We start from the raw sequence: 13,951 nt of genomic DNA, 5'->3' as shown, positions 1-13,951 counted from the left end.
CGCACCCGGGGGGCCCCCGGGCACCCAATGCCGGGCGGCGCCGCTCGGACGTCACCGGTTGCCAGGGCAGGAGGCGCTGGCGGCCGCTTCCTTGGGGACATCGTCTGTGTCACCCGCGAGTCCCCCGCCCGCTGTCCCCACCCGGGGGTCACGGCCCCACGGTGTGACCCGCACCCCCCAAACAGCCCTGGGGACCCAGGCGTCCGGGCCGGGGGTCCCTGTGTCCCCCCGCACGATTTCCGCGTGCTGGCTGAGCCCCCCCACCTCCAGTAGCCTCTGGGCCTCCAAACTGGGAGCACTGGGAGCCCCCCCCGGCCATCGGGGTCACCACGGATGAGGCCGCTCGAGGGGGTCACAGGGGGTTTTATTGGGGGGCTGAGGGACCCCCCAGGGTGGGCCATGGGGGTCCTGGTGCCCCGAGCGCCACGGGGGGGTCAGAATTTGGTCACTGCCGGGTCACACGTGGCCAGGGGGGGACCGGGGTGGGGACCGGGACCGGGACCAGGACCAGGATGGGGACCGGGACTGGGTCCAAATCCTGGACCAGGACCAGATCCTGGACCAGGACTGGGTCCAAATCCAGGACCAGGACAAGAACCGGGACCAGGACTGGGACCGGATCCAGGAGCCGGAGTGGATCCAGGAGCGGGAGTGGATCCAGGAGCTGGACCAGGACCAGGACCAGGACCTCTCAGCCATCAGAAGACAAATCAGCACCCCCCTAATCCCACCGGGCACCGTGTCCCCACGTGTCCCCACGTGTCCCCACCCGCCACACACGTGTCCCCATGTGTCCCCAGGTGTCCCCACCCACCCCACACGTGTCCCCAGGTGTCCCCACCCACCACACACACATCCCCATGTGTCCCCAGGTGTCCCCAGGTGTCCCTCACCCACCCCACACGTGTCCCCATGTGTCCCCAGGTGTCCCTCACCCACCCCACATGTGTCCCCATGTGTCCCCAGGCGTCCCTCACCCACCCCACACGTGTCCCCATGTGTCCCCAGGTGTCCCCACCCACCCCACACGTGTCCCCATGTGTCCCCAGGTGTCCCTCACCCACCCCACACGTGTCCCCACGTGTCCCCAGGTGTCCCCACCCACCCCACACGTGTCCCCATGTGTCCCCAGGTGCCCCTCACCCACCCCACACGTGTCCCCATGTGTCCCCAGGTGTCCCTCACCCACCCCACACGTGTCCCCATGTGTCCCCAGGTGTCCCCACCCACCCCACACGTGTCCCCATGTGTCCCCAGGTGTCCCTCACCCACCCCACACGTGTCCCCACGTGTCCCCCCGTGTCCCTCACCCACCACACGCGTGTCCCCACGTGTCCCCAGGTGTCCCTCACCCACCCCACACGTGTCCCCACGTGTCCCCGGGTGTCACCCACCCCCCCCACCCGTGTCCCCCCGTGTCCCCCCGTGTCCCTCACCCACCCCACACGTGTCCCCATGTGTCCCCAGGTGTCCCCACCCCCCCCACCCGTGTCCCCCCGTGTCCCCCGTGTCCCTCACCCGCCGCCGTCCCCTGGCGGCAATAGCAGAAGGTGCCAGCGCCGAAGATCAGCAGCCCCAATGTCACCGTCACCGCCGCCACCGCCACCTTCTCCGTCAGCTCCGGGGACAGGCCGGGACCTGCAGGGACACAGCGACCGCGCTGAGCCGCAGGGACCCAGGCGTCCGGGCGGCGGGGACCCAGGCGTGCCCCGCGCTCACCCCAGCGGCGCCGGAGGGCCCGCTCCAGGCCGGCGTGCCGCACCGCGCAGGTGAAGGCGCCCCCGGCGCCGCGGGGCAGGCGCAGCGGCACCTGCGTCTGGTAGGTGAGGTCGCCGCGGGGCCGAATGGCGGCCGTGTCCCCCGCGGCCACCACGGCCCCGTCGTGCAGCCACTCGACGGTCACCGCGGGGGGGTAGAAGCCCCAGACGTGGCAGCTGAGGACGACGTCGGGGGCGCCGGGGACGGAGCTGGGGACGACGCGGGCCTGGGGCGGCGCTGGGACACGGAGGGGACGCTCAGGGCTGGGGCGGGAACGTGGGGGTGGCCCGGGCGGTGGCAATGGCACCGGGCAATGTCCCCAAGTGATGTCCCCAGGCAATGGCACCGTGCAATGGCCCCAAGCAATGTCCCCAGGTGATGTCCCCAGGCAATGGCACCGGGCAATGGCCCCAAGCAATGTCCCCAGGTGATGTCCCCAAGCAATGGCACCGGGCAATGTCCCCAGGTGATGTCCCCATGCAATGGCACCAGGCAATGTCCCCAGGTGATGTCCCCAAGTGATGTCCCCAGGCAATGGCACCGTGCAATGGCCCCAAGCAATGTCCCCAGGTGATGTCCCCAAGCAATGGCACCGGGCAATGTCCCCAGGTGATGTCCCCAAGCAATGGCACCAGGCAATGTCCCCAAGTGATGTCCCCAGGCAATGGCACCGTGCAATGGCCCCAAGCAATGTCCCCAGGTGATGTCCCCAAGCAATGGCACCGGGCAATGTCCCCAGGTGATGTCCCCATGCAATGGCACCAGGCAATGTCCCCAGGTGATGTCCCCAAGTGATGTCCCCAGGCAATGTCACTATGCAATGGCACCAGGCAATGGCACCGGGCAATGTCCCCAAGTGATGTCCCCAGGCAATGGCACCGTGCAATGGCACCAGGAAATGGCACCTGGTAATGGCACCTGGCAATGGCACTGGGCGATGTCCCCAGGCAATGGCCCCAAGCAATGGCACCAGGCAATGTCCCCAGGCAATGCCACCAAGCAATGTCACCAGGCAATGGCAGCAGACAATGTTCCCAAGCAATGTCCCCAGGCAATGTCACCAGGCAATGTCCCCAGGCAATGCCACCAAGCAATGGCACCTGGCAATGGCCCCAGGCAATGGCACCAGGCAATGGCACCAGGCAAAGTCCCCACGCAGTGTCCCCATGCAACATTCCCATGCACCAGCCCATGCAACAACCCCATGCAACATCCCCAGTGCCATGTCCCCAATGCCATGTCCCCAATGCCATGTCCCCAATGCCATGTCCCCATGCAACAACCCCATGCAACATCCCCAGTGCCATGTCCCCAATGCCATGTCCCCAATGCCATGTCCCCATGCAACATCCCCAGTGCCATGTCCCCAATGCCATGTCCCCATGCAACATCCCCATGCAACATCCCCAGTGCCATGTCCCCAATGCCATGTCCCCAATGCCATGTCCCCATGCAACATCCCCATACAACATCCCCAATGCCATGTCCCCAATGCCACGTCCCCATGCAACATCCCCATACAACATCCCCAGTGCCATGTCCCCAATGCCATGTCCCCATGCAACATCCCCAGTGCCATGTCCCCAATGCCATGTCCCCATGCAACATCCCCAGTGCCATGTCCCCAATGCCATGTCCCCATGCAACATCCCCAATGCCATGTCCCCAGTGCCATGTCCCCATGCAACAACCCCATACAACATCCCCAATGCCATGTTCCCAATGCCATGTCCCCATGCAACATCCCCATACAACATCCCCAATGCCACGTCCCCAATGCCATGTCCCCATGCAACATCCCCAGTGCCATGTCCCCAATGCCATGTCCCCATGCAACATCCCCAATGCCATGTTCCCAATGCCATGTCCCCATGCAACATCCCCAATGCCATGTCCCCAGTGCCATGTCCCCATGCAACAACCCCATACAACAACCCCATACAACATCCCCAATGCCATGTTCCCAATGCCATGTCCCCATGCAACATCCCCAGTGCCATGTCCCCAATGCCATGTCCCCATGCAACATCCCCAATGCCATGTCCCCAGTGCCATGTCCCCATGCAACAACCCCATACAACATCCCCAATGCCACGTCCCCAATGCCATGTCCCCATGCAACATCCCCAATGCCATGTCCCCAGTGCCATGTCCCCATGCAACAACCCCATACAACAACCCCATACAACATCCCCAATGCCATGTTCCCAATGCCATGTCCCCATGCAACATCCCCAGTGCCATGTCCCCAATGCCATGTCCCCATGCAACATCCCCAATGCCATGTCCCCAGTGCCATGTCCCCATGCAACAACCCCATACAACATCCCCAATGCCATGTTCCCAATGCCATGTCCCCATGCAACATCCCCATACAACATCCCCAGTGCCATGTCCCCAATGCCATGTCCCCATGCAACAACTCCATGCAACATCCCCAATGCCATGTCCCCAATGCCATGTCCTCAGTGCCATGTCCCCATGCAACATCCCCAGTGCCATGTCCCCAATGCCATGTCCCCATGCAACAACCCCATGCAACATCCCCAATGCCATGTCCCCATGCAACATCCCCAGTGCAATGTCCCCAGTGCCATGTCCCCAGTGCCATGTCCCCATGCAACATCCCCAATGCCATGTCCCCAATGCCATGTCCCCATGCAACATCCCCATACAACATCCCCAGTGCCATGTCCCCAATGCCATGTCCCCATGCAACAACCCCATGCAACATCCCCAGTGCCATGTCCCCATGCAACATCCCATGCACCATCCCCATGCACCACCCCACGCACCATCCCCGTGCACCACCCCATGCGCCACCCCGTGCGCCACCCCGTGCGCCACCCCGTGCACCACCCCATGCACCACCCCGTGCGCCACCCCGTGCACCACCCCGTGCACCACCCCGTGCACCATCCCCATGCACCACCCCGTGCACCATCCCCATGCACCACCCCGTGCACCACCCCGTGCGCCACCCCGTGCGCCACCCCATGCACCACCCCGTGCACCACCCCGTGCACCACCCCATGCACCATCCCCATGCACCACCCCGTGCACCATCCCCATGCACCACCCCGTGCGCCACCCCGTGCGCCACCCCGTGCGCCAGCCCGGCGCTCACTCTGCCGCAGCGCCGTGGCGCCCCAGAACTCATGGGCCAGCTCCTGGCAGGCGCGGCGCCGCTGCTCAGCGCGCTGCAGCCAGCTCGCGTTGTCGTTGAGCACCAGGGCGACGAAGGCGGCGTAGCCGTGCAGCAGCCCCCAGTCGCAGGGCACGAAGCGCCCGTTGTCGGGGTCATAGCAAACCAGCGGGTTCTTGTTGAAGAGGAAGGTGAGGCCGAAGGCCAGCGCCGAGCCGTTGGGCGCCAGCGCGCACGAGCTGGACACCTGCACCACGAAGGCGCCTGCGGGGACACGGGGGGGCGCTGGCCCTGGGGGTGCCCGTGGTCCCCGGGGTGCTGTCCCTATGGGTGCCCATGGTCCCTGGGGGTGCCCATGATCCCTATGGGTGCCCATGGTCCCCGGGGTGCTGTCCCTATGGGTGCCCATGGTCCCTGGGGGTGCCCATGATCCCTATGGGTGCCCATGGTCCCCGGGGTGCTGTCCCTATGGGTGCCCATGGTCCCTGGGGGTGGCCATGATCCCTATGGGTGCCCATGGTCCCCGGGGTGCTGTCCCTATGGGTGGCCATGGTCCCCAGGGGTGGTCGCTGTCCCTATGGGTGGCCATGGTCCCCAGGGGTGCCCGCTGTCCCTATGGGTGCCCACTGTCCCTATGGGTGCCCACTGTCCCCAGGGGTGCCCACTGTCCCAGGGGTGCCCGCTGTCCCTATGGTGCCCACTGTCCCCAGGGGTGCCCGCTGTCCCTATGGGTGCCCACTGTCCCCAGGGTGCCCGCTGTCCCTATGGGTGCCCACTGTCCCCAGGGGTACCTGCTGTCCCTATGGGTGCCCGCTGTCCCTATGGGTGCCCACTGTCCCCAGGGGTGCCCGCTGTCCCTATGGGTGCCCACTGTCCCCAGGGTGCCCACTGTCCCTATGGGTGCCCACTGTCCCCAGGGTGCCCGCTGTCCCTATGGGTGCCCACTGTCCCCAGGGTGCCCGCTGTCCCTATGGGTGCCCACTGTCCCCAGGGGTACCTGCTGTCCCTATGGGTGCCCGCTGTCCCTATGGGTGCCCACTGTCCCCAGGGGTGCCCGCTGTCCCTATGGGTGCCCACTGTCCCCAGGGTGCCCACTGTCCCTATGGGTGCCCACTGTCCCAGGGGTGCCCGCTGTCCCTATGGGTGCCCACTGTCCCTATGGGTGCCCGCTGTCCCTATGGGTGCCCGCTGTCCCTATGGGTGCCCACTGTCCCCAGGGTGCCCGCTGTCCCCAGGGGTGCCCACTGTCCCTATGGGTGGCCACTGTCCCTATGGGTGGCCACTGTCCCCAGGGTGCCCGCTGTCCCTATGGGTGCCCGCTGTCCCTATGGGTGCCCACTGTCCCCAGGGTGCCCGCTGTCCCTATGGGTGCCCGCTGTCCCTATGGGTGCCCGCTGTCCCCAGGGGTGCCCACTGTCCCTATGGGTGCCCGCTGTCCCTATGGGTGCCCACTGTCCCTATGGGTGCCCGCTGTCCCTATGGGTGCCCACTGTCCCAGGGGTGCCCGCTGTCCCTATGGGTGCCCGCTGTCCCTATGGGTGCCCACTGTCCCTATGGGTGCCCGCTGTCCCTATGGGTGCCCACTGTCCCCAGGGTGCCCGCTGTCCCTATGGGTCCCCGCTGTCCCTATGGGTGCCCACTGTCCCTATGGGTGCCCGCTGTCCCTATGGGTGCCCACTGTCCCCAGGGTGCCCGCTGTCCCTATGGGTCCCCGCTGTCCCTATGGGTGCCCACTGTCCCTATGGGTGCCCGCTGTCCCTATGGGTGCCCACCGTCCCTATGGGTGCCCGCTGTCCCTATGGGTGCCCACTGTCCCCAGGGTGCCCGCTGTCCCCAGGGGTGCCCGCTGTCCCTATGGGTGCCCACTGTCCCTATGGGTGCCCGCTGTCCCTATGGGTCCCCGCTGTCCCTATGGGTGCCCGCTGTCCCTATGGGTGCCCACTGTCCCCAGGGTGCCCACTGTCCCTATGGGTGCCCGCTGTCCCTATGGGTGCCCGCTGTCCCTATGGGTGCCCGCTGTCCCTATGGGTGCCCACTGTCCCCAGGGTGCCCGCTGTCCCTATGGGTCCCCGCTGTCCCTATGGGTGCCCACTGTCCCTATGGGTGCCCGCTGTCCCTATGGGTGCCCACTGTCCCTATGGGTGCCCACCGTCCCTATGGGTGCCCGCTGTCCCTATGGGTGCCCGCTGTCCCCAGGGTGCCCGCTGTCCCCAGGGGTTCCCACGGTCCCCAGGGTGCCCCCCCCACCCCAGCACCCCCCCGGGGTCCTACCTGCCCCCCGGCCGCTCAGCGCCAGCGCCAGCACCCACAGCACCCGCATGGCCGGTGGCCGAGATCCGGCGCCTCCGTGCCCTTCATCCCTCCCCTCCTCCTCCTCCTCCTCCCCCTCCCGTTCCTGTTCCTCCTCCCCAGGGCTCGTCCCGGGCGACCGGGCCCGTGCGTCACGCGGTGGCCGCCACCCAAGGAGACTGCGCCCGGGGCTGGGCCCGGCGCGGCCGGACCTGGGGGAGCCGTCCCGCTGAACCCCAGTACGAGACGGCGGAGAAGCCGCCGCCATGGAGCTCTCTGGCCATGGGGAAACTGAGGCACGGCCCTGGGCGCCTCATCTGGGGGTGCGATCCACCCGAACCCCAATATCAGCCACCACATGGGCCCCTGTGGCCATGGGGAAACTGAGGCACGGCGCTGGGGGCGGGATTTGGGGGTGCGATCCAGCTGAACCCCAATATTGGCCCATGGAGAAGCCACCACCATGGAGCCCTGTGGCTGTGGGGAAACTGAGGCACGGCCCCGAGGGCAGGGTTTGGGGGGTGTGACCCAGCTGAACCCCAGTACGAGACAGCAGAGAAGCCCCCCCATGGCCCCAGCGGCCGTGGGGACACCGGGTCGCGGCTCCGGCGCCGCGGGCACAGATGGGGACAGACGGGGACAGACAGGGACAGACGGGGACAGACGGGGACAAGCGGGGGCTCCGGGTGCAGCCACAACGGGGTTTAATGTCAACGGGGGAGGGGAGGCCCCGTCCCACCCCCCTTCCCCCCCCCCGGCATCTTGGCTCCAGCGCCGAGCGGCTCCGTCCTCCCCGTCCAGCGCGCTCAGCCTGGGGGGCACAGAGAGGGGGGTGAGGTCCCCATCCCATGCACACCATGGGGGACCCCGGCGTCCGGGCTGTACCCTGGTCACCGTACCCCAATCACCATACCCCTCACCATACCCCTCACCATACCCCCCTCACCATACCCCCCCCATACCCCTCCCCATACCCCCCTCCCCATACCCCTCACCATACCCCTCACCATACCCCTCCCCATACCCCTCTCCATACCCCTCACCATACCCCTCACCATACCCCTCACCATACCCCTCACCATACCCCCCCCATACCCCTCCCCATACCCCTCTCCATACCCCTCCCCATAACCCCCTCTCCATACCCCTCCCCATACCCCTCCCCATACCCCTCCCCATAACCCCCTCTCCATACCCCTCCCCATACCCATCCCCATACCCCTCCCCATACCCCTCTCCATACCGCCCCCCATACCCCTCCCCATACCCCCCTCCCCATACCCCTCCCCATACCCATCCCCATACCCCTCCCCATACCCCTCTCCATACCGCCCCCCATACCCCTCCCCATACCCCCCTCCCCATACCCCTCTCCATACCCCCCCCCATACCCCTCCCCATACCCCTCCCCATACCCCTCCCCATACCCCTCCCCATACCCCCCTCCCCATACCCCTCCCCATACCCCTCCCCATACCCCTCTCCATACCGCCCCCCATACCCCTCCCCATACCCCCCTCCCCATACCCCTCTCCATACCCCCCCCCATACCCCTCCCCATACCCCTCCCCATACCCCTCCCCATACCCCCCTCCCCATACCCCTCCCCATACCCCTCTCCATACCCCTCCCCATAGCCCCCTCCCCATACCCCTCCCCATACCCATCCCCATACCCCTCCCCATACCCCTCTCCATACCCCTCCCCATACCCCCCTCCCCATACCCATCCCCATACCCCTCTCCATACCCCTCCCCATACCCCCCTCCCCATACCCCTCTCCATACCCCCCACCATACCCCTCCCCATACCCCTCCCCATACCCCCCCCACCAAACCCCTCCCCACACCCCCCACCGTACCCCCCACCGTACCCCACTCACCGCGCCGCGCCACCACCATCATGGCCACCCCCAGGAGCCCCAGCAGCACCCCCAGCGCCATGGCCGCTCCGCACAGCGCCGTCTCCAGCTCCTCGGCGGGGCCGCCGTCCTGCGGCACTGCGGGGACACCGCGCTCACCGCCTGCCCCGGCGGCCCCGCCGCGCCCCCGTTGTCCCCGCGCTCACCCCAGTAGGCGATGACGGAGGAGTTGTCCCCTTCGCGGGTCACCACGCAGCTGTAGACGTCGCCGGCGGCCGGCGTCACCGGGAGGTAGGAGAAGCGCACGAAGGCCAGGTCGGCCGTGGGGGTGTAGTGGGTGTGGGTGACGCCGCGGGTGACGGGGACGCCGTGCAGCCGCCAGCCCACGGTGACGGCCGGCGGGAAGATGTTCTCCACCAGGCACACCAGCGTGTTGGGCTCGCCCAGCGCCGGCGGAGACCGCGGGAACACGGTGGCCACCGGGACGCCTGCGGGAGCAGAGGGACGGCTGGCACCGGAACCACCTCTGCGTTCCAGCAGCTCCACCTCGGAGCGGAGAACGTTGACATGGACCACGTCAACAGGACCGTGGTGGCACCTGCCATGGATGGACCAGCGCTGGCCCCAGTAAGGAGCCACCAAGCACCACTGGTCTCCATCCAGATGTTGCCCCATTGGTCCCAACTCTTGGTTGCCACCATGAGCCCAGCTCCTCACCCATTGAACCCATCATCTCCACCTTGGGGCAGAGAACATTGAGATGGACCATGTCAACAGGACCGTGGTGGCACCTGCCATGGATGGACCAGTGCTGGTCCCAGTATGGGGTCCCAGGGACACCAGTTACCACTGGTGACATTGAGTCGTTGACCCCAACTCTTGGTTGCCACCACGAGCCCAGCTCCTCACCCATCAAACCCATCACCTCCACCTCGGAGCGGAGAACGCTGACATGGACCACGTCAACAGGACCGTGGTGGCACCTGCCATGGATGGACCAGCGCTGAGCCCAGTAAGGAGCCACCAAGCACCACTGGTCTCCATCCAGATGTTGAGTCATTGGCCCCAACTCTTGGTTGCCACCATGAACCCAGCTCCTCTTCCATCAACTCCATCTCCATCTCAGAATGACACCATGGAGGGCGGTGCCAAAGAGATGGTGGTGGCACCTGCCATGGATGGACCAGTGCTGCTCCCACTAAGGAGCCACCAACCAGTGGTCTCCACCCAGATGTTGAGTCTATTGACCCCAACTCTTGGTTGCCACCATGAACCCAGCTCCTTACCCATCAACCCATCACCTCCACCTTGGAGTGAAGGACACCATGGGTGACCACGTCAACGGGATGATGGTGGCACCTGCCATGGATGGACCAGTGCTGGGCCCAGTAAGGAGCCACCAACCAGTGGTCTCCACCCAGATGTTGAGTCTATTGACCCAACTCTTGGTTGCCACCACGAGCCCAGCTCCTCACCCATCAACCCATCACCTCCACCGTGGAGCAGAGAACGTTGACATGGACCATGTCAACAGGACCGTGGTGGCACCAGCCATTGATGAAGATACGGACCAGTGCTGGTCCCAGTATGGGTCCCCAGGTACACCAGTTACCACTGGTCTCCATCCAGATGTTGCCCCATTGGCCACAACTCTTGGTTGCCACCACGAGCCCAGCTCCTCACCCATCAACCCATCACCTCCACACGGGCCGGGGGACACCGCGGGCCACCCCGTCACCCACCCCTGGCCTCGGGGATCTGGCCGGTGGCCAGCGCGGTGAACGCGCGGCGCAGCTGCTGGCAGAAGGAGGCGTCCTGCAGGAGCTGGGGGGGCGTCTCCAGGCCGGGGGGCCAGGGGGGCAGGTCGGGCAGGAGCGGCGTCCAGCGGGACATGGGGAAGTCGAACCAGAAGAGCTGGTCGGCGTCCCAGGTCAGAGCCAGGCCCAGCGACGGAGCGTCCGGCTGGCAGAACAGGACCTCGGACAGCGTGTGCGCCGGCGCCTCTGGGGGACACGGGGAGGGGGACACGGGGAGGGGGACACGGGGACGGGGGACAGGGTGATGGGGGGACATGGTGAGGGTGGGCACAGGGGGACATAGGGGACAGGGTGAGGGGAGGGGGACAGGGGGACACAGGGGACAGGGTGAGGGGGGACAGGGGGATGCAGTGAAGGGGGGACAGGGGGACACAGGGGACAGGGTGAGGGGGGACAGGGGGATGCAGTGAAGGGGGGACAGGGGGACACAGGGGACAGGGTGAGGGGGGGACAGGGGGTGGGGGGGACAGGGGGACATAGGGGACAGGGGGATGCAGTGAACGGGGGACAGGGGGACATAGGGGACAGGGTGAGGGGGGACAGGGGGATGCAGTGAACGGGGGACAGGGGGACACAGGGGACAGGGTGAGGGGGGACAGGGGGATGCAGTGAAGGGGGGACAGGGGGACACAGGGGACAGGGTGAGGGGGGGACAGGGGGTGGGGGGGACAGGGGGACATAGGGGACAGGGTGAGGGGGGGACAGGGTGAGGGGGGGACAGGGTGAGGGGGGGGACAGGGGGACACAGGGGACAGGGTGAGGGGGGGACAGGGTGAGGGTGGGGACAGAGGGACATAGGGGACAGGGTGAGGGGGGGACAGGGTGAGGGTGGGGACAGAGGGACATAGGGGACAGGGTGAGGGGAGGGGGACAGGGGGACACAGGGGACAGGGTGAGGGGGGGACAGGGTGAGGGTGGGGACAGAGGGACATAGGGGACAGGGTGAGGGGGGGACAGGGTGAGGGTGGGGACAGAGGGACATAGGGGACAGGGTGAGGGGAGGGGGACAGGGGGACCCCTTGCACAAGTGCACAGTCCCCCTTGCACCCCCAGCCTGTGCACGACCCCTTGCACCAGTGCACACCCATCCTGTTCACACTCACACCCCGTGCACTAATGCACAGCCCCTTGCACCCCAAAACCCGTGCACACTCCTTCCTGCTCACACTCACACCCTGTGCACTAGTGCACAGCCCCCCTTGCACAAGTGCACACCCCTCCCGCTCACACTCACACCCCGTGCACAAGTGCACAGCCCCTTGCACAAGTGCACAGCCCCTTGCACTACTGCACACCCCTCTCGCTCACACTCACACCCCGTGCACAACTGCACAGCCCTTGCACAAGCGCACAGCGCCCCTTGCCCCCCGCACTCCGCCGTGTCCCCCCGCCGTGTCCCCGTGTCCCCGGTACCGTCGGCGCCCGCGGCCGCCAGGGCCGCCCCGAGCAGCGCGGCCACCAGCACCGCGCTCCCGCCCATCGCTCCGGGACCCGCTACCGGCTCCGGGACCCGCGCCCGCCGCCGGGACCCGCACCCGGCACCGCGGCCCCTCCGCCAATGGCCGCGCTCCGCCGCGCCGCGTCACGCGTTGCTGGGCAGAGGAGCCTCGAGCGGCGCCCGGGCGCGGTGACAGAGCGGACCCAGGAGTCTCCCCCTCCCGGTGCGGTCGCTTGCGTTCGTTAATTAATTACCGGCCGCTGTTAATGAGGGGACCCCTGGTGGGGTCGCGTGTGTCACCCCAGGGGGTGTCGCTGCTGCTTGGGGGTCAGGGGACGTGGGGACGGGACACGGGGCGCCCCGTGCGCTGCAACGCGCTGCACGCACTGCATCCGTGCACTGCATCTGTGCACTGCCTATGTGCACTGCATCTCTGCACTGCAACGCGCTGCACGCACTTCATCTGTGCGCTGCATCTGCTGCGCGCTGCATCCCTCCACTGCATCTGCTGCGCACTGCATCTGTGCACTGCATCTGCTCCGTTCACTGCGTGCACTGCACCTGCTGTCTACGGCGCGCCTGCCGTGTATGTTGCAGCCTGTGTGCACTGCATCCAGTGCGTGCACTGCATCTGCCTTACGGCCTGCACGCACTGCCTCCAGTGCATCAACTGTGTGTGCTGCATTTCCTGCATGCGCTGCACCCGCTGCGCGCACTGCATCCAGTGTGTGCACTGCACCCGCTGCAGCACCCAGCACCCCGCCGGTGCATGCGCTGCACCCCGAGCAACACCGAGCACCCCGCCACTGCACATGCTGCACCCAGGGCACCCCCAATCCCACGTGCAACACTGCACCCCATCTCTGTGCAATGCAGCCTGTGCAACCCTTCCCTGCACGCACCGCACCCCGTGCAACACTGCACCCCAATCTCTATGTGCAATGCACACTGTGCACCCCATCCTTGCACGCACTGCACCCCGTGCAACGCTGCACCCCAATCTCTATGTGCAATGCACACTGTGCACCCCATCCTTGCACGCACTGCACCCCGTGCAACGCTGCACTCCAATCTCTATGTGCAAAGCACCCTGTGCACCCCATCCCTGCACGCACTGCACCCAGTGCACCCCCATTCCCGTGCACTGCACCCCGTGCAACACCGCGGCCCCCACCCGCGTGCAATGCACCCCGGGAGCGCGCATCCCCCCCACTGTCGCGCAACTCCCGAGTGGGTGCTGCAATCCCATCCCCACGCCTCCCGCCATACCTGACACCCCCACGTGCGCAGCCCCGCCATGCCGCGCCCCCTTGCAACTCCCCACACCCGTGGGCACCCCCTCCCCGCACCGCCCCGCCACGGCCACCCGTGGGTGCCCCCCGCGCCCCGCTGCAGCGGCCCCGCAGCGCGCATGCGCAGCGCCATCCCCCCCCCCCCCCCCCCCCCCCCCCGCGGGCCGGCGCTAGGACCCCGCGGAGCCGCGGCGGCTCCCGCCGGGCGGGAGGGCGGGGGGGATGATGAATGGGGCCATGGGAGCCGCGGGGGTGCCACGTGACGGCGGGGAGCCAATCGGGGCGCGGGTGACGTAGCGCGTGGCTCCCTTTTCTGCCCTGGGATGTTTTTTTTTAATCAATTTTTGTTGC

The 13,951-nt window shown here is 67.0% G+C and overlaps 2 protein-coding genes across 3 annotated transcripts; both read right to left on the bottom strand.

Moving 5' to 3' along the window:
• Positions 1-51: 51 nt before the first annotated feature.
• LOC136114415 (class II histocompatibility antigen, M beta 1 chain-like) lies at positions 52-7,251 on the bottom strand. Its single transcript, XM_071800912.1, has 5 exons — positions 7,175-7,251; positions 4,886-5,167; positions 1,720-1,995; positions 1,519-1,638; positions 52-131 (listed from the first exon to the last, which is right to left on the bottom strand). Exons 1-5 carry the CDS (start codon positions 7,221-7,223, stop codon positions 52-54), a joined length of 807 nt encoding a protein of 268 aa, XP_071657013.1. The 5' UTR covers positions 7,224-7,251.
• Positions 7,252-7,812: 561 nt separating this feature from the next.
• LOC136114440 (class II histocompatibility antigen, M alpha chain) lies at positions 7,813-12,420 on the bottom strand. Of its 2 annotated transcripts, none has more exons than XM_071801014.1 (5): positions 12,284-12,420; positions 10,796-11,056; positions 9,260-9,541; positions 9,066-9,191; positions 7,813-8,003 (listed from the first exon to the last, which is right to left on the bottom strand). In XM_071801014.1, the coding sequence occupies exons 1-5, from the start codon at positions 12,348-12,350 to the stop codon at positions 7,999-8,001; spliced, it is 741 nt and encodes a 246-aa protein (XP_071657115.1). In that variant the 5' UTR covers positions 12,351-12,420; the 3' UTR covers positions 7,813-7,998. The 2 variants fall into 2 exon arrangements, with proteins under 2 accessions (XP_071657115.1, XP_065715868.2); XM_065859796.2 differs by having other exon boundaries at positions 7,828-8,003; positions 9,075-9,191.
• Between the last annotated feature and the right edge of the window lie 1,531 nt (positions 12,421-13,951).

This window comes from Patagioenas fasciata, chromosome 34 (genome assembly GCF_037038585.1).
Source record: "Patagioenas fasciata isolate bPatFas1 chromosome 34, bPatFas1.hap1, whole genome shotgun sequence".
Taxonomy (NCBI): Eukaryota; Metazoa; Chordata; class Aves; order Columbiformes; family Columbidae; genus Patagioenas; species Patagioenas fasciata.
Note: the sequence above shows the minus strand (reverse complement) of the source record. Positions and strands in the feature narration are given on the sequence as shown.

Bases quoted from the DNA above. Each gene is read 5' to 3' on its own strand.
- LOC136114440 (XM_071801014.1), bottom strand. From the start codon at position 12,350: ATGGGCGGGAGCGCGGTGCTGGTGGCCGCGCTGCTCGGGGCGGCCCTG. The intron at 11,057-12,283 runs GTACCGGGGACA...CGTGTCCCCCAG, and splicing joins GGCGGCCGCGGGCGCCGACG to AGGCGCCGGCGCACACGCTG. The intron at 9,192-9,259 runs GTGAGCGCGGGG...GTGTCCCCGCAG, and splicing joins CTCCGTCATCGCCTACTGGG to TGCCGCAGGACGGCGGCCCC.
- LOC136114415 (XM_071800912.1), bottom strand. From the start codon at position 7,223: ATGCGGGTGCTGTGGGTGCTGGCGCTGGCGCTGAGCGGCCGGGGGGCA. The intron at 1,639-1,719 runs GTGAGCGCGGGG...GTGTCCCTGCAG, and splicing joins GGCCCTCCGGCGCCGCTGGG to GTCCCGGCCTGTCCCCGGAG. The intron at 132-1,518 runs GTGAGGGACACG...GGGTGGGGACAG, and splicing joins CCGCCAGGGGACGGCGGCGG to CGGGCGGGGGACTCGCGGGT.